Source organism: Pelecanus crispus, chromosome 2, assembly GCF_030463565.1.
Source record: "Pelecanus crispus isolate bPelCri1 chromosome 2, bPelCri1.pri, whole genome shotgun sequence".
In the NCBI taxonomy this organism is placed as follows: domain Eukaryota; kingdom Metazoa; phylum Chordata; class Aves; order Pelecaniformes; family Pelecanidae; genus Pelecanus; species Pelecanus crispus.
Window position 1 is genome coordinate 157,394,782 of NC_134644.1, and position 19,989 is coordinate 157,414,770.

Below are 19,989 nucleotides of genomic sequence, written 5' to 3' on the forward strand. Positions count from 1 at the left end.
TTTGTCTCAAAGCTTGCCCACATGAAGCTAACAGAATCTTGTAGGAATTTGTGCAAGATATCACCCGCTCAAAAGGACAGCAGCAAGGCCATAGTAACATCCTGCTCAGTGTAGATAACTGGCTGTGGGCATGTGCACGCAGTCGGCGTGTGAGACCCCAGGCATAGGGGGGCTCGGAGACGCGGGATACATGCTGTTGCTCTGGGCAAGCAGGACGTGAGGGAGTTCTGTGCAAGTGTGAAGTTGTTGCCTGAGGCACGCAGCCTATAAAAGACCACTACCCCTGACCCCAGTGTGATCACCCACCACTGAAGACCCCAGAAGCATGGACCCCCAGGACACTGCAGATCCATGGTGGTGACTATTTGTGCTCTTCTATCCTGAACTCTTGCTTAATTTTCCATCTTGCCTACCTTCCTTTTCTATCACTGTTTCTTTCTCTGAGTGGTTAATAAATGGGTGGACGTACAACATCTGACCTCGTTTGTGTCTCAATCTTGCTCGAAGGGATTGAACCTGAAATGAGAGGTTGGTCTAGCTGCCCCTAGACTCCCAGACTCATCTGAGGTAGGTTAGGATGCAAGGGGGCCTTTCTGTCATCCAAATCAGATCTTAACAGCTGACCTATCCATCCGCACTACATTTATTATTAAATGGTTGTCTCCTATATATTGTAATAGCCGACATTTCTCCAGTGGAAGAAAAACTGCACAGCAGGCACATTCAGTGTCTCCTAGTCAGTATGTGGAGTTCATGCCTTTGACTTGATATATATAACAATAAAATTATGAGGTGTGTGTAGGGCAAGCAAACTTCACCTTATGTGAAATGACTATGTGTTGAAGGTAAATGCATACACAGTCAATAACAATTCTGAACACCCCAACAGACCAAATAATTTATTAGCTTAAAAATATTTTCATTTGTCTTCAAATTTTATCTTAAGTTTTAAAAATACATCTAATCCTTTAGTTGATAAATACATCTAATTCAAACATACCAGTGTCCCAACCTCTAGGATTCCAATATATGTTCCATTTAGAGTCTCAGACCACCTATGGATTAGATTATCTTGTGTATGGATTGATATTTAAAATATTTCCATTAAATTAAGTTTTTAATGTAACATTGAGAACACAACCTTATATTTTTTTAACAGTTATACAGCTCCATGAACCTTATAATAAAGCAAGTGCATTATAGCCTATACTAATCTTGTCTAGGGAAACTGACCCACCTTATATCAATGAAACAACAACAATTTATCACAGAAAGCAAACTGGATGCAAAGTGTATTATAAGGAGTCACATTCATGTATTAAAATTAAGGAAATTTTGTTAGGAAGGCAGTTACATAGTGAAAATAAGAACTAAGCTTTTGTTTAAAATAAAAAGTAACAAACAATAAATCAGAAATTATTATTGAATAAATCATGTATTTTTTAAAAAATCATTACAAGCAACTGAATCCAGGGGTTTTTTTTCCCCCTTTAGGTGAAGAGATCTTAAAAGATAGACAACTAATGAAGCAAATATTATATTTTTATGTCTATTAGTATAAACAAGTCAAAGGACATATGCATAACACTGTGTTTTAGAGGTTTTGATGTATGGAAGTATTTAATTTCTATAAATAGGAAGATAAATTGCTAAGAGAATCTTCCCCAGCCTAGATGTCACTGTGGATAGAATCATAGAATCATAGAATCGTTTAGGTTTAAAAAGACCTTTAAGATCATCAAGTCCAACCATTAACCTAACACTACAAAGTCCACCACTAAACCAATTAAGGGTAGAGTAGCAATTTCATGTTTCCTGGCTTAGTGGCTGAATTATTTTTTAATGAAAATAAAAGCTAGGAATCATTGAGGTTGGAAAGGATCATCAGTCCAACCATCAACCCAACACTACCATGTCCATTAAACTATGTCCCAGAGTGCCATGTCTCCCCTTTTTTTTAACACTTCCAGGGATGGTGACTGCACCACCTCTCTTGGCAGCCTGTTCCAGTGCTTGACCACTCATTCTGTGAAGAAATTTTTCCTAATATCCAACCTAAACCTCCCCTGATGCAACTTGAGGCCATTTCCTCTTGTCCTATCACTTGTTACTTGGGAGAAGAGACCAACACCCACCTTACTACAACCTCCTTTCAGAAGAAACATAAGCACTGCAACAGATAGCTAAAGCTTCTAAAACGGTTTTAAATACCATGGCCAAAGACCTGAAAAGAGATCAACATCTTCATTCTAGTCGAATGTTGTATCAGCAAACATCACTGAGCACTGAAATGATTTTAAATCCTTCACCTGTCTGAAGTAGGAAGTCAGCTGTATTTTGAAGGAAATCTTCTATATGAAACTGGGTGAAAATAATTTAAAAAAATAAATTTAAAAAATGCAAAAAAACTCAGACTCTAGACTACTTAAGAACATTGAGTGACAAGCTGAACAAATTTATATATTGAAGAACAGAAATCTTTCAAATACTAAAATGAAATTCAGTGAAAACAGAAGGATTTTCTTATTTTCTTCTTCCTTGCTATCTCTTTCTCCCAGGTATTAACAAGGCAAATCATGATACTGGTTGGACTGGAATTCAAAAATGCAGAAGTGAATATTATTGCTGTATTGCTAGCACTGAAGCTCATTGCTTCAAACAGTTTTTCAAATTAGAAAAATACATGCTTTAAAAAGAAAAAAAAAAAGAATGCGGGAGTGATCCTTTCAAGCCTAAAACATCTTTGGGAAATTGTAGTTCCACCACTGCCAAATGAGAGCTATCTGAAAGTATGAACAGCATAAACTATTCCCATTCCAGTCCTAATAAGTTTCTTCAATGAGCTTTCATTGTTACAGAGGTTATATAGCAGTGCTCACATCGCTGATGCTTATGCCAATTTTTTCCATGTTTTTCTTCTGTCCTTATAACATTTATGAGAAAAATTCACACCTGCAGACAGGGTTATAATAAAAGCTCATGCCTCACTAGACTCCTTTACTAAGGACTAGGAGCTTTGTGCTATCCATTTGCAAAAATCTAAATTTCATTTGGTGACAACTTAAAATACATTACATCAAGTTCTCTTGAATTAGAAAGAAATATTATACATACCTCCACACTTAGGAATAGGTCCGCTCCACATTACTTTTCCATCCATTAGCATGCAAGTAATTGTTTCAGTTCCTTGTGTTTTAATAAATCCTTCCTCACATATAACAGAAATTGAGCTCCCCAGCTGAAAGTTGTCACCAAAACGCCGAGCATTGATTGGCACTCCAGGATCAGGGCACTCGTTATGTCCAAATGCTTTTCAAAATTAAAAAAAAAAAAAAAAGGGGGGGGGGGGTGGGTGGGAAATAGTATGAATAACTCTTGCAAGTAAGATGACATTTTTAGGATTTTATTCTGCTAGTAAGAACAAACTATTTATATTAGGAAACAATAAGAAACAAAAGCTTGAGCAACAGCAGAAAATATAAACTAGTACAAAAAATTGCTCTAGATACGATAAAATTATACCAACATGAATCTTTATTTGGACAGCTAGGTGCTGGCAGATTTCAATGGTAGCTAAGTTCTCCTTTCCAATAGCCATCCTATCCAATGTTACAATGGGCCAGAAGGGCAGGGCAGGCATCTACAGTATGATAGCTATAGTCGTCTTTTGTATTTTCAATTCACCGTCACATCCATTCAAGCCATACTGACTTCAATGTGCCTGATATTGCCATAGTCTATTTTATTTCTGTACTGACAGCCGGTGAACAGCTACAAAAGGGGTGATGTTGGTGAAAGAAAGAAAACCTGAAACTAACCATATCATATCATTCTATGATTATATTTGTGGTCAAAGAAATTCCTAGTATGTACAAATCCTTCCAAAATTTCAAGTTTATCTATAGGCAAATTAAAAAATTGTAATTTCCCTATATATATCTAAATACTATAACAAAGATAGCCAATGTCTTTTACTACAGAATACACCTTACACTGGGAGAACAAACAAACTTGTCTTACCAGAAGAAAGCAAAGTCATATTTATTGCAATATCATTAAAAGATATGTATTAATTAGTTATTACATTTTGATGTTTTATTTATTAAGAATACTGCACATAAATCTCAGGTTTTAAAAAATTTTGATTTTTCAGTGAGAATAAATATCACAAGCACAATATCTACCATCTTTATGTGTGATGACTGCAAATTATATCTTAATAAATATGTCTACATAAGGAGACGTCAGAAAGGACTGCGTACTAAAAAGATAATTTTCACAATATTTTTCTGCAGTTTTACTAATGTGTCTGCTAGACAAAACATATCCAAGCTCCTCCACGAAATTTTTAAAAAAGTATTATTTCATGAACTTAGCAGAAAGAGTTCTCAGATGTTGCATTACAGAAGTACTAAGAATCATAATAACAGACAAGAGAAAGCATTCATTTATTGACATTTTGACTTAGGAAATGCTACATATATTGGGAATGAAAATAAGTGCTTTCATTGAATAGTTGTCTTCCATTGAGGATGGCATTAAAAAATGATGCAATCCCATACTTTTTCATAGGGGTTACAAAAACTTTTTCAATACTTTATGCACAGTCATCACTTTTAGTGAGGGGATTGATTGTCTGTTTCTCTTACTAACTTCAGACAACGGAGAGATAGATTTTCAGTATTGTTATCTGTAAATATAGATAAATGTTGACTCCAGGTATAGCTTGCTTGTGTATGACACCAGTTTATTAAGGCTGCAGAATCGGTTCATTACTCTGTATTTCATCTCAGGAGCTGAGAGTTGTGGTTGCTACTGCTGCTGCTATGGAAGAGATCGTACCGTATAAGGATGGCTATGGGAGGCAAGAGAGTGAAAGACAATCCTTCCTGACAACAGCAGTCACACTCTTAGCCTAGCCTGGCTGAAGTTACATTACTTGAGTAAAATTCAGTCTGCCTATTGTTCTGAAAAGCTTCATGGTGGAGCTGTAATATTATATACAAAACTTAAAACAAGAAGAAAAAGAACACAGGGGTATATCCTTAATATTAATATTTTACCCATCATCAATAAATCAAGGTACCATGGAAAAGTTCCTTATGCAATGTTACATGTAAAGAGGAGATCCAGTTTTCCTGGCATTTATACTCATCAACTATCATGATTGTACTGGTATTTTAAACAGTATCTGGAAAAAAGCCAGGCAGCATAATCATAGCACAGGGTGATGGTGAAGTAGTTTCAGTTCCGATATTAACTCAGAACAATGTTAAAAACCTGCATTTTGCATCAAAAACTGTGAAGGGCAGGAACTGCAGAGATCTCAAGAGGTAGGAAGGCAGAAATGAAGCTAACCATAACTCATCTGGTCTTCTCGAAAAGGTCCTTGGAAATAGGGCCAAAAAGCAGTGGTCCACTGGCATGATTAATTGTTTTTGTAGATTGTCCTACAAAGAGTTTTAGTCTAGCAATGGCTTTGGAGTAAATGTAACCCTCTCCAAGGAAAATATCAAAGAAACAGAAGTTAAGAGAATATCAAATAATAAAGTGATACTTCATAAAAAGCTATTGTGAAAAGTTGTTAAAAGTTATGCAAACAACTAATAAGTTATTCAGCACCACCACATGTAAACTCATACTTCTGCATAGCGCATAACAGTTTGAAGAATTCTCTTGGAAAGCAGTGAGACTGAAAAAGTCTAGCCGGAGTGGGTGCCAGCAAAAATGTGCCACGATGGACATACCCCATCACAGCAATAAAACAGACTAAAGCAGTCTTTGTATATAAAGGCAACATCTGGGACTGTCAATGTCTTGGCCTACTGAGCTGAAATCACTCAAGTAATTAGGCTGATGTCAGAGGCCCACAGTTTGACCTTTGATATGTTGCTCTAGGGTTGTAACTTTTGATAGATAAAGCACACTTAAACAGTTGTGATGAAAACAGCAACAACAACAAAACAAATCTGCATTACTGGCAGAAACAGCAAATCTAAACTTATACAAAAATATTTGCTTTGCACCTCCTACATCCCAATCAGCTAGCAAAAATCAAGCAATCTGGAAGATGCTCTCCACCTCAAAAAACTCATCCACCTCAGCCGGAAGGGAGGTTGGCATCACTCTGGCTTCTGGAATGCCTGCCCAAGGAGGAGCTCCAGGGACACCTGGGATCAAATTCTCCCAGCTGGAACTGATACAGTTCCTCCCAACTACTGACAACCCTTTCTTCTACCAGTGAGGAAAGGGAAGGTAGAGATAATCACTCATGACTTTGTAGTCTTCTTTGCATTAACTTGTTGTCACAGGCAGTAAATATCCATTCTCCTTCACATGGCTCAGATTGTTGCATAGCAATTAGTGTATGCATTTTGTCTGTCCTGACCTAAACTAAGAAATCCAGACTGAAGCAGAGAGACTATATAACTTCATTGCTTACAATTTATGTGACTGTATTCAGGTACTGTGTCTAGGTCTGATCTCCATAATTGAACAAAGATGTAGATAAAGCAGGAAGCATTCATAAAGGAGTCACAAATATGATGAAAGGCTCAGACTTTCCCTTGAGGAGTTCAATTCATATAGCTTACTAGAGGGAAGATTAAGGGATGACTAAGTTTATATATACCTTCACAGAGACCAGAAATGTCATCAAGGACTCCTGGGTTTGGGATATAAACTGGAAGCAAGGAGCCAGGTGTAAGCATGCAGTTCTATAGCAACATAAACGAATGTAATTTCAGGTTGCTATGTTTCTGTGTTCTGCTGTCTCCAGTAAAGCACTCTTCTGCCTCATGCCCCCTTTTGCATCAACAGTAGTGCATAGCCAGATATAAGTAAACCAGTATAAGAATCTGACCAAGGTGAAAATCACAGCCTTTTGAGTTCCTGTCCCTTTGGTTATTGGAACATTCTCTGCATCATCCTTTTTCAACTCATACATTCCTGTGGGCTTGTCTCAAAATTTAACTCATTAGAAATCTTTGTCAGACTTAGTGAAGTAACTCAGATGAGACATTTGAAATTCTGTTTTTGTTTACTTCCAACAGAAGTTGAATTTATATTTAGTTTTACTGGAATGAGACTAATTATCTGAGACCACCTATGTTGATGTAATAAAAATAAATATGGGATAAGAATAGTTTCTCAGAAATACTATTTAAAAAACAGATTATGTACTAGTAACTCAGTTTTATTCTTCTCCATCTTATAACTTCATTAATGTTTTTGAGGTATGTACGTTAGTAGCTTACATTCTTTTTAGAAAAGATTGATCATGTTGTACCTTTCCTGTGATATACTGTTTCTACTCTTGAAGGGGGCAATAAGAGACTGATAGCTTTGACATATATAAGCTAGAGTGTTAGCAGAAAATGGATATTTTTAATTAACTTTGGGTTTACAAATGCCAAGACAGAGTGAAAATGATATTAATTCCTTTTTTATCCTCTCTCTTGGCCTTAAACTATTTATTATGGAAAGATTACTTCTGTAATTTATCACATTGCAGCTGTCTTTACTGAAGAAAGATTAGACATATTTTCTGGAGTTATTTTTGCTTTTGTAAGTAGAGTTTAACACACAAACACACACACACACACACACCATTCTAGCATAAACACACCCATAAAAAGAAATAAAAACATAAATGTGTTAAACTGCCCCAATATAGAAAACACTTCTTTAAAATAATTCTTTTCAGAGTGAGTGGGTTTCATTATACAACTGGCAAAAGTTAATATTGCATTGTTACTTCTTTATAAAAATTAAAATTGTACCATTTGGTACTATCAGTGCATACTTTAAGTGACTGTAATTGAGAGATACCATAATCAGACTACCACGTGCCCAAGGAAGTCTGAAAATTTTTTAAAGGACCAGAATTTATTCTGATAAACTGTCATGGTTTAACCCCAGTTGGCAACTAAACACGACACAGCTACTTGCTCACCCTGACCCCTGCAGTGGGATGGGGGAGAGAATCGGGAAAAAAAAAGTAAAACCCGTGGCTTGAGATAAAGGCAGTTTAATAGGACAGCAGAGGAAGAAAAAATAATAATACTAATAATGATGATAAAAGAACATACAAAACAAGTGATGCACAATGCAATTGCTCACCACCCACTGACTGATGCCTACCCCACCCCCACGCAATGACCACTGCCCCCCAGCCAACTCCCTGCAGTTTCTATACTGAGCATGATGTCATATGGTATGGAATAGCCCTTTGGGCAGTTTGGATCAGCAGTCCTGGCTGTGCCTCCTCCCAGTTTCTTGTGCACGTGGCAGAGCATGGGAAGCTGAAAAGTCCTTGACTAGCATAAGCAGTACTTAGCAACAACTAAAACATCAGCGTGTTATCAACATTCTTCTCATCCTAAATCCAAAACAGAGCACTATGCCTGCTACTAGGAAGAAAATTAACTCTATCCCAGCTGAAACCAGGATATAAGTATATTTATATGGCACTGAAATATTAAACCTGAATTCTTGACAGTGTTTGGTGAATTGTTGTATTTCTAAATAAAAATTAAATATAAGGATTATTCCATGCTAATCATCTGCATCTTCCATTTTTACTGTAAATCCTACTTTAACTGACCTATATTTAGTTCTAGTTCTGCAAAACGGGATGATTTGAGAATATCCAGTTATACACAGGCTTAATTTTTATCCAAGAAGACTGCCTTACACTCTCCAATATGTTTTGTTTTGGGTTTTTTTTTTTTCTTTATTGCTAGATTTAGGCTTGACACTATTGAGCACACCACAGTGAAACCTTAAAGAAGGAAGCAGAACTCTTATAAATGTTAAAAGGACATGAAACAGAAGAAAACATAGAGCAAATGTTACAGCTTTTGTTAAGAAACATAGATCCAATATCTCATTTTCATTATAACTGATTTTATATTTCAGTAGTACTGAATAACCCCAGACTTTCCAATATTTAGTTACGGTACTAAGATACCTAGCTACAGCTCAATGTTTAGTTTGTAAAGACTAGTAGCTATAGAAACCAATAAGAAGACACCACATTTTCTTCATGCTTGCATTCTACATTTGTAAGAAATGACCTGGGGATGAAGCAGCTAAGATAGCGGGGTGAAAACCAAAATAGAAGACAATATCAAAAAAATAATGTTTACACAGCAATCTGGTGTCAGGTTATCTCTTTCCTATTCAGACAGCAATGTTCAAGGTAAGACTTAAGAAATACTTGTCTGAAAGATTGACAACCTAAAACAAAACAAAACAAAAGAAAGAGAGGAAAAAAAGATGGAGAGGTGAACTCTGATGCAAGAAAAGTAGAGAGCCACAGGGGAATTTAGTCCTTGCAATATTATGAAAATAATATTAATTATTAACATTCCTTGGAGAAAAATATGGAGTCTGGGTCTCTCAATTACCAAGCTCACTTAAACTTATTTCCTCTTTGGTTTAATGGATCATTTTTATTTTATTCAGAGTAAAACATCTTCAACAATAAAGACTATTTTTTTCATATAGCCAAGCAAGTAACACTTTCTTCTGGGAAGGGAAGATGTGGGTATACAGCTCTCCTTCAAAAGATGCAGTTGAAGAGTCACTTACATTCCAAGTAAGCCTCTTGAATTATCATACCTTTAGGTGTTAGGGAGAGAGACAGGAATGAGACCAGTTACTTATGACATCAGACTTTTAGGAATATAAAAATATCCATCATCTTTTGCTTATTTTGTCTACCTGTTGGCATGGAAAACTACTCTGCTACCTCTACCATCAGACAGAAGAAAAAAAGAAAAAAAAATCCAGATGTGTGAGGTGGGGCAGCTCTGGTTGGAAGATATGATGATCCCCCCAATAGCCACTCTCTTATCCCTACCATCCTCTACATATAGTAGCAAGTCTGATACTTCAGGCATTTCCTCTCCTTCAGACTTCCTTCCAGCTCCCCAAAAGGAACAACTTGGCCAAGCCCAGTCCTTCTCACTTCAGTGCTGTGGTGGCAAAATTAAATTTTGCATATGCTCCCAGGAAAGCTTCACACTATATTTTGTGGTGTAATTCATGCTCTGGGCTTACATATTGCATCATCATGTCTGCCCTAGCTATGAATATACCCTGCCTGGACTTTGGAGTGGGATAAATGCCAAATAATTTGATAGCAACATAGGCAATTCTTCATATGTCTTTCAGAAGAAGTGTAATGATTTTGCCAGCAAAAAGTAAGATGAATAAGTGCTAATAGTATTTAGTATTGGAGAAGATATTTAATATCAGCTTCAACTATTGTGTTGTCAGCAAATGTAGTGCCAAGTAGTAAATGTGAAGCTATGTATGGTTTTGGTTAGTTTCAACCTTTTCACCTCCCCCAGGAGAGTAACAAGTGAAATACTCAGAATTCCATTTTAACAGGAAACTCTGTTTCTGTTTGAAATACACAGAATTCCATTTTAACAGGAAACTCTGTTTCTGTTTGACAGATAAACTAAACACAAAAGGTGACAGAAGATGTTGGTTTCCCTTCCAAAAGCTACAAATAGGTAGGTACGATTCAGAGCGCTCAAGGCAGAGGCCCAACTACTATTTACTGCAGTTACTCTGAATGGCAGTCTAGAAATTTCTCTCCCCGTGGCTGTTACAGCTGTAAGTTAAAAGTGTATTAATCAGGATATAATTAATGCAAAGTTATCTATCATATTTATCTATACGAATATCTATATTCATATAGTATGAAATTATCTATGAACAGCTTATACAGAAGTATACCAAACCAGAGTACCTAACAACAGTATGTAAATATTCTTTTTAACATCGTAGTGGTGTAGCTAGGCATATAAGCATTTTACATAAGCATGTGAGCAATTTGATCACCAAAAGGGCAAAGACAGACAGGTGTAGTTGCACATAGAAAGCATCCAAGTAGCAAAAAATTGCTAAACAAAAGAAAAGATAAGCACAAGGGACTGCAAATAGGCCAGACTTCCTCCTGAATACACAAGGATGACATCAGCCATAAGGAAGGTAAAACAGAGAAAAAGAAGACAAGCCTATTGTGGTTTGGCTTTTCTTATCCAAGAGCTCCTACAGCTTCCGATGTTAACTGCCCTGACTAGAAGCTAGCATGGACGGCAACCATCAGCTCCAGGGTATTATATACATTCACAGCTAAACTAGCATATGAGTGTTGAAGAGCAACTGTTTTGTACATGTAATGATGGTGATTAACATTTTGTAGGATTTAACCAGCAGCACAAAATGTGCTGTTAGTAAATTTAGTAACATTCTGGTTTACAATTTGAAACTGGCCTGATTTGTCAGTCTTCTAAACACTCCCATCACAATGATCTCCAATGCCATAACTGATAAATATACACATATTTTCAGCCCTAACATTGTATTTGAAAGACAATATAAACACCTAAATTAGGTGTTTGTAGGTACATAGGATTTGTTTGAAGGTGTATTACCATAACATCATTTTTACATACTTATACATATCTCCTAAACTGTATGTTGAAAACAAAACACATATACATTAAAAAATACTATTACTTACTGTTATAAGTGATGTTAAATCCACGCCCTGACATTGAATGGTCAGCTTGAAACTCCAGACGCAAAATATGACTATTACTGGTAAGATGGGAAGGAACTTCAGCACCAGTAAATGTTCCTATTATGGGGGAATCTGGAGAGTCACCATCTTTAACTGCAAGGAAGTCAAACTGAGATTCCAAGTCAAAGTCATTAAAAGAGAGATGGATTCGGCTCCCAGGGTCTGAAATTATTGTCCAGATACAGTTTAAATTATTCCCATATCCCTCTGGATAATCAGGTGAAAGAACTGTTCCCATTGGTGCAGTGAAATTAGAAAGGCAAGGAACTGCCAAAAAAAGAGAGAAAGAAATTAGATAATAGAATAAAACATTTCAGTAAGGATTTATTTTATTACTAAGTTTTTGTAAGAGATCCTTAAACTTGCTGATTACCTCAACTGAATAATTCAGTATTTGTTATGATCTGTGAAGCCAGAAAGAAGGTTCTATTTTTTTATCTTCTTATTCCCTTCCTCTCAACAAAACTACGTCCCAAGAAGAGCCCCCAGGTAATAAAGAACATCCTTGTTGCACTGGAAGCCCATAGCAGTCCTTACAATTAACCCGTGTTCAACAAGTCTTAATCAGCTGGTACCATTTATTTTCTCCTTTAGGGAACTGTTTAGATGAGCAGACCTCTCGCTGAGCACATTAAAGAGGCAGAAAGTCAGTAGCACCCTTATCATTTGTTGTTCACACAGAAGCACCAGAAATTAACTAACCTCACAGAGACAAGAGAGTTTTGTTGTTATCAGGATAATTAGAATTAGAATAATATTTTATATTCATCCATTTCAGTTAAGCCATATTAAATTTAGTTGCAGGGATGAAAGCAACTGATTGTACTCTGAATCTATTTATCTCTATTATTTTAGTGGAAATGTTAAGAAAGGTGTTGCCACAAATACATATCACAACATTGGTTTTACTTATGCTGTATAATGTAACTGGAAGAGAGCTATAACTGTCTGTGATCATTTAAGTGCTAAAAGATATTCTTATCTAATACATGGGGAAAAAACATAAATAATTTAAAACCTCAATTACAATTCAGCAACTTTTAATCTAAGGAAATATATTCATTTATAAGAGTAGCTATAAAAAGTATTGTACATATAAAATCTACAGAATCTTACAAAAAGCCAATAATAAAACATTATATCAAATCACATAAAGACAACTGTTTTAATATTTGCTAGTAAAAGAAAAAAGTATTTTAGCAGTTCTAGAACCTGTCTTGGGCATAATCATTAGGCAAACCCACCACTGAACAAAAGTAAATTTATCCCATCAATGGAATTAATTGCATTGTGCTAACTCTGCAATCAATCACACAAATTATTACCTATATGGAAAAACTTATCATAAAGTTATGTATTACAAATAATAATAAAAAAAGATTTGGTACATACAAATACAGATTGGTATGTTTGCAGACCACTGGTTGTTTTCTTGGCAAATGATAGATTTCTCTCCAATTAATTCAAATCCAAACTGACACTCAAACCTTAAAACATCACGGTTAGAAAATCCATCTCCTTCTCTGATACCATACAACGGTGTTCCAGGATCCCCACAGCTTTCCTTTTCAATTTCTGTTGAAATAAATAAGGAATTTATTTCTAAAAGAGCAAAACAAACTCCCTGTGGGTATATGCTCATGTCTAGAAAATAACTATACATTATTATAAGCAAATGAAAATCATCTACATAACAACAGTTGCTGAAACACACCACTGAGTCTGATTCTATACTCCAGCTTCTTAAGGAGGAAATTCTGTGTAAGAGTCTTAGAAAAATCAGAGCTCTTTGTGTTAATAAAGTACTTGAAATGAAAAGGATATGAGGAAAATTATTACTATTTTATTTTATTTTGTAAACTTTTAGGCAATAATAATGTTAAGTAAAATATCACTTGCAGTACGTGAGTGCTTAAAACCAGCAACAGAGACCAGCATCCCGCTGTGTAATCACTGTCCATTTTCAAATACAGCTTAAATTGATGAACAAGTGACACAGCAAAAAAGGGAGTAGTGACACAAAAAGAATTGCCCAAAGTCAAAAGGAGGCTTTACATAAATATATAAGTCTATATACACATATATATATACATTTATATACACACACGTTATGTACACACATGCAAAAATAACTTTTCTATACTCAAATAACATCTTACCTCAGTGGACCCAACTGCAAGGTATCTGAATGATTCTCTCCTATTTCTACAATTGTTACTGCTATGATATTGTCTCAAATTACATATTGTCCTGAACTTTCACTGGTAGTTACAAGAATGGAGGGATCTTCTAAAAAGCATTTCTCACCCATATGCATTTCACAAGCTCATAGGGAATTCCAGCTGGAATCATAGAATGGTTTACGTTGGAAGGGACCTTAAAGATCATCTAGTCTCAACCCCCCTGCAATGAGCAGGGATACCTGCCACTAGATAAGTTTGCTCAAAGCCTCATCCAACGTGGCCTTGAACACTTCCAGGGAGGGGGCAACCACAACTTTTCTGGGCAACCTGTTCCAGTGCCTCACCACCCTCACAATAAAGATTTTTTTCCTAATATCTAATCTAAATCTACCCTCTTTCTGTTTAAAACCATTACCCCTTGTCCTATCACTACATACCCTTGTAAAAAGTCCCTCTCCAGCTTTCTTGTAGGCCCCTTTCATGTACTGGAAGGCTGCTATAAGGTCTCCTCAGAGCCTTCTCTTCTCCAGGGGAAGAGAACAATCCCAGCTCTCTCAGCCTTTCTTCATCAGAGAGGTGTTCCATCCCTCTGACCATCTTTGTGGCCCTCCTCTGGAGTCACTTCAACAGGTCCATGTCCTTCTTATGCTGGAGGTCCCAGAACTAAACACAGTACTCCAGATGGGGTCTCACAAGAGCCGAGTAGAGGGGCAGAATCACTTGCCTTGACCTGCTGGACACGCTTCTTTTGATGCAACCCAGGATGCAATTGGCTTTCTGGGCTGCGAGTGCACATTGCTGGCTCATATTGTTTTTCATCCACCAATACACTCAAGTCCTTTTCCACAGGGCTGCTCTCAATCTACTCTTCACCCAGCCTGTATCCATGTTTGGGATTGCCCCAACCCAGATGCAGAACCTTGCACTTGGCCTTGTTGAACCTCATGAGGTTCACATGGGCCCACCTCTCTAACTTGTCAAGGTCCTTCTGGATGGCATCCCTTCCCTCCGGTGTGTCAACCGCACCACACAGCTTGGTGTCATGCACAAACTGGCTGAGGGTGCACTCAATCCCACCATCTGTGTCGCTGACCAAGAGGGTATTGGTCCCAATACGGACCCCTGAAACACAACTCGTCACTGGTCTCCATCTGGACGTTGAGCCATTGAATGCAACTCTTTGAGTGCAACCATCCAGCCAATTCCCTGTCCGCTGAGTGGTCCACCATTTGATATCTCTCTCCATTCTAAGACAAGGATGTTGTGTGGGACAATATCAAATGCTTTGGCAAGTCTGGATAGATGACGTCAGTTGCTCTTCCCTTATCCATCAATGCTGTAACCCCATTGTAGAAGGCCACCAAATTTGTCAGGCATGATTTGCCCTTAGTGAAGCCATGTTGGCTGTCACCAATCACCTCCTTATTTTCCATGTGCTTTTCCAGGGATCTGCTCCATGATCTTGCTGGGCACAGAGATGAGACTGACTGTGCTGTAGTTTCCCTTGTCTTCCTTTTTTCCCTTTTTAGAAATCAGTGTTACGTTTCCCCTTTTCCAGTCACTAGAAATTTCACCAGTCTGCCACAGTTTTTCAAACATGATGGATAGTGATTTAGCAACTTCATCTTCCAGTTCCCTCAGGACCGTCAGATGCATCTCATCAGATCCCATGGACTAGTGCACTTTCAGGTTCCTTAGATGGTCTTGAACCTGCTTGATCTTCTCCTGCAGTGGGCAGTACTTCATTCTCCCAGTCCCTGCCTTTGGATTCTGTGAGTTGGGCAGCATGGCTAGAGCACTTGCTGGTGAAGATTGAGGCAAAAACATTGTTGAGTACCTCGGCCTTCTCCATGTCAGTCATAGACAGGTCTCCTGTTTCACTCATCAGGGCAGGTACAGTTTCTTTCTTCTTCCTTTGTTGTCATATGTACATGAAGAAACCCTTCTTGTTAGTTTTTACATCCCTAGACAAGTTCAGTTCCAGCTGTGCATCGGCTTTCCTGATCCCCTCCCTGAGGTCCCCTTGCAGGGACCTCAGGAGGTCTCTAGGCCAGGCTCCTGCTCAAAGCAGGCTCAGCTTTGAGGTCAGACCAGGTTGCTCATGGCTTTATCCAGCTGGCTCTTGAAAACCTCCCAGGATGGAGACTGTTCTGGGCAATCTGTTCCACTGCTTGACTGTATGCATGGGAAAATGTTTTTTCCTTATATCCAGTCTAAACTTCTGTTGTTCTAACATGCTCATTGTCCCCCCATCCTTCTGTCAAGTACTAGTGTAAAAAGCCTGCCTCTGTCTTCTCAATAAGCTCTTCATAGTTATTGGCAAGGTGATATTAGACCCTACTTCTTCAGGCTGAACACGCCCAGCTCCCTCATGCGCTCCTCACAGAGCAAGTGCCGCAGCCCCTGATCACCTTGGCAGCCCTTCACCAAACTCACTTCAGTTAATCAGTCTCTCAAAACTGAATGGACTATTCTAGATGGAGTTTAAGGAGGGCCAAGTAAAGGAGAATAATCACTTCCATCAATCTGTGCTCCTGTTAGTCTAGCCAAGGGTGCTTTTGACCTTCTCTGCTGCCAAGGCATGCTGCTGGTTTACACTCAGCTTGCTTTCCGCCAGGGCATCAAGGCCTTTTCTGGAGAGCCACTCCCCACCCTTTACTGTGTGCAGGAGTTATACATTGCCAGGTGCAGGACTTCACACTGGCTCTTGTTGAATTTCATAGAACTCCTGTAGGCCTATTCCTCTAGCCTGTATAGGTCCCTCTGGATAGCAGGATTGTTCTTGGGCATATTCAACTGTTTCTCCCAATTTCATGTCATCTGCAAATCTGATGAGAGTGCACTTCATAGCCTCTTCACAGTCAATGACAAAATGGAACATCCCAGAGTAGACTCCTGTGGTACTCTTCTTACTCGTGGCCTCTAGTACAGTATGATCCATTAACCACTACTTTCTATCCTATCATCCAACCTGTTTTGTTGTTTGTTGTTTTGGGGGTTTTTTGGGGGTTGGGGGGTTGGGTTTTGGTTGTTTTTTTTTTTTTTTTTGGGGGGGGGGGGTTGCTTGGTTTGTTTTTTGGGTTTTTTTTGTTTTCTTTTCTTTTTTTTCACCCATCCGGTTATCTCTTACAGTATTCTTGCAACCAAATCAGGACATTATATTCACATATCCAGCTCTGGATGAGTGGACAGAGTGAAAAGCCTTGATAAGGTTGAGGTAGTCAACACCCACTGCTCTCCCCTCATCCAGCAACCTAGGGACTTATAAAAGAGCAATCAGCTTGGCCAGGTGTGATTTACCCTTGATAAATTCATGCTAGCTGTTCCAAATCACTTTCTTCATGCGCCAGGGAATGGCTTCTGAGAGGACTTGATCCGTGATTTCCTCAGAAATGGAAATAAAGGTCAGCCTGCGATTGCACAGGTCAAGATTTTGGCTTTTGTTGAAGATCATGCATATTTTTTCCAGTCTTTGGGGATCTCTCCTAACCTCGACAAAGTGTCGAAGATGATAGAAAGTGGCCTTGCAAGGAGATTCACCAGCTCTCTCAGCACCCTTGGATGCAGTCTGTTATGTCTTAGAAACTTGTAAAGAAAATGTTGTGCTCAAGATATGAGACTTAGGAATGTATTCATGATCTACAAATACAGGAAATACGGTACATAGGTAATGGAAATTCAGTACAAAGTATTCTTTTCACAAACTTCTTTCATGAAAGATCCTAACTATAAAAAGGACAGAAATCTTAAAAGAAAATTAATTTATCAATAATTATTAATCATATCGATAATCATATCAGTAATCATATCATATATCATATACTATCATATCAATAATTAATCATTATTTTAACAATAATAGTAACAAAGATCCGTAAACCATAGTTTGAAAATTTCTCTTTAAAGGTCTTGCTGCCACTTTTTTTACATTTCTACATTTAGGAGTTTAACTATGAGAAAAAAACCCAAACAAATAGCAAGCATTTTGATTTTAACTCAATTTTTCAATGGTCATATTGTCAGCAGCATACACCTTGTTTCTCAAAGCTTTCAGCTATTAATGCTCTGAATACAATTGAAATGTGACAAAAAGCAAATAAAGAACATTCCATTTCAACAAGAAAATGAAAAAGAGTTGATTATTTAAAAAAAAAGACTTCACAGAGGTTTGAAAGGCTTTATTATTCTGCTTGATTGAAGAAAAATCAAAACCAACAAAACAAAACCATCTAACAAAAAGCACAACAAACATCAACAATTCTTATTGCTTTATTTTGTATTTGTTCAAACAGTTCTAGGAAAAGAAGAATATAATTCATAACTTAGAAAAAGATAAAAAACAGGTTGAAACTCTCCCCAGAATACAGACCTCCAATAAAAGTTAAAGCTGTCCTGAAGAAACAACTTAAGATATCCCAAAGGAGACACAAATTCACTCTTCCTATCTTCAATGTTGATGAGACTATTAATGTGAAACCTACAGAACTACTCTATTTTTAACTGCTGGTAACTTAATGTAGTTTTCTCATAGAATATATGCTAGACAGTAAATGTATTTATACTGATTTATATTTATTCTCTTTTGGGACTACTATTCTGATGTAGCTGGGCCAATGGCTTTCTCTAATTATAATTTTAAACTAAATGGCAAGAGTTTACATGTATTTTGTCAAATGTAAATAGATATACAGCTGAGCAAAGCTGATACAGTGAGATTGCTCATCTTCTCTTCTATCAGACATCCCTATTAGGAAGACTTAAAGGAACTGATTCTGCATTCAAAAAATTCTTAAGTAGAGTATAATTATTTACAGGAGTTTGTTGCTATTTTCCTTTATCCTATGTGATTGCTGTATTTGAGAGATTACATCCATAGGCTTATATTTCATTTGGTTTCATAAATAGAATTAAGTTGAACAAGATGTTATTTGAATGACAGTTTTAAATTGAATAAACCACCTCTAAACCCCATTCGTATCCATTTACATTTATAGAAAATCTTTTCTTTATTACTTTAATCTTTCCTGCACGCCTTGCATACACAACTTTTATGCTCTCTGTAAATTTCATGTTAGCATCAGTTCATTTCTGAATTTGAAACAGAATATTTTTGTGTCATTACTTAGTTCTCCTTAGGAGCAGAAATGATAGGTTTGTTTGGGTTTGGTTTTTTTTTTTTTTTTTTTTTATTGAAGTCCAAATATCTTTTAGATTTGTTTAGAGAATGTCAACAAACTTCCTTTGAAACAGACAGGAAAAAAAAACCCTACTTACTGGGCTTTTGTCAGATAATCACATTTTAAATAACACGATTTTAGGAAAGACCATTTCATCTTTCTTTGAAGTCACTAAGGGGGCAAATGATATTCATATTCATGGTTTTTTACTGGTAGCTCTACTACTTTTGTTTCAGCTTCGCTGCATTGCATATTTGTTTCCACATCTCCTAAGAAGTTACGTTCAGAGCCTGACAAAGTCTCATTTCTTGATAAACTCTCACTAGTCCCTCATTGTAAATAATTCCATTATGATGAATAGAAATTATTTATGGTTGTTTAAGATTAGCAGAAGAAAAAGTAAGTTTTCAAACAGCTCGATTAGTAATGCCATAATTAAAACTTTAAAAAAATAATATAAAATTGGAAACTTCAGTATGAGTCACCAAATAGCGAAGAGAAATAAAAAGTATTTTACATATATTGCTCTTGGAACATAGCTTGAATTCCTACCAACAAATCTGCGCATAAGAGTCCACTGCTTTAGTGTTCTAGTTGGACTAAATTATAATAAATTTATTATTTATTATAATAAATTCATATAATGCACATGTATAACAAAGTTGCAATTCACAGCAGAAGCTGTTATAGAGTACATTTTAGTGGAAACACCATTTCTACAGGATATTGTATAGAATAAGCATTTGGAAGAAGTTAATTATATATAATGACTACTTTTGAAAAATCGAAACTAATCTTATTGCCTAAGCACAATTTTGTATTTTATTTTATATTTTGGCTACATTGTATTTTTACATTTTGATTTATGTTTTCATTATTATTTATTCTGCTTTTTGAGATTTTCAGTTCATGTTGGCTACAATAAGAGATGTCTAGGATGGATTTCTCTTTTCCCGTGGTCATTCCCACTGACATATATCTGTGATCCAAAAGACGAATATTGTTATTTGTGCCTAAGAAAAAAACC

General features: G+C 36.8%; 1 protein-coding gene across 3 annotated transcripts in view; it reads right to left on the bottom strand.

Annotated features, from left to right (window-relative positions):
- CSMD3 (CUB and Sushi multiple domains 3) overlaps positions 1-19,989 on the bottom strand; it is a 760,009-nt gene that overhangs the window by 323,729 nt on the left and 416,291 nt on the right. For all 3 annotated transcript variants that reach the window (XM_075706425.1, XM_075706424.1, XM_075706423.1), the window contains 3 exons: positions 12,995-13,177; positions 11,543-11,869; positions 3,115-3,309 (listed from right to left, as the gene is read on the bottom strand). In XM_075706425.1, the coding sequence (XP_075562540.1) occupies positions 3,115-3,309; positions 11,543-11,869; positions 12,995-13,177 (705 nt within the window). The remainder of the gene's footprint in view (positions 1-3,114; positions 3,310-11,542; positions 11,870-12,994; positions 13,178-19,989) is intronic.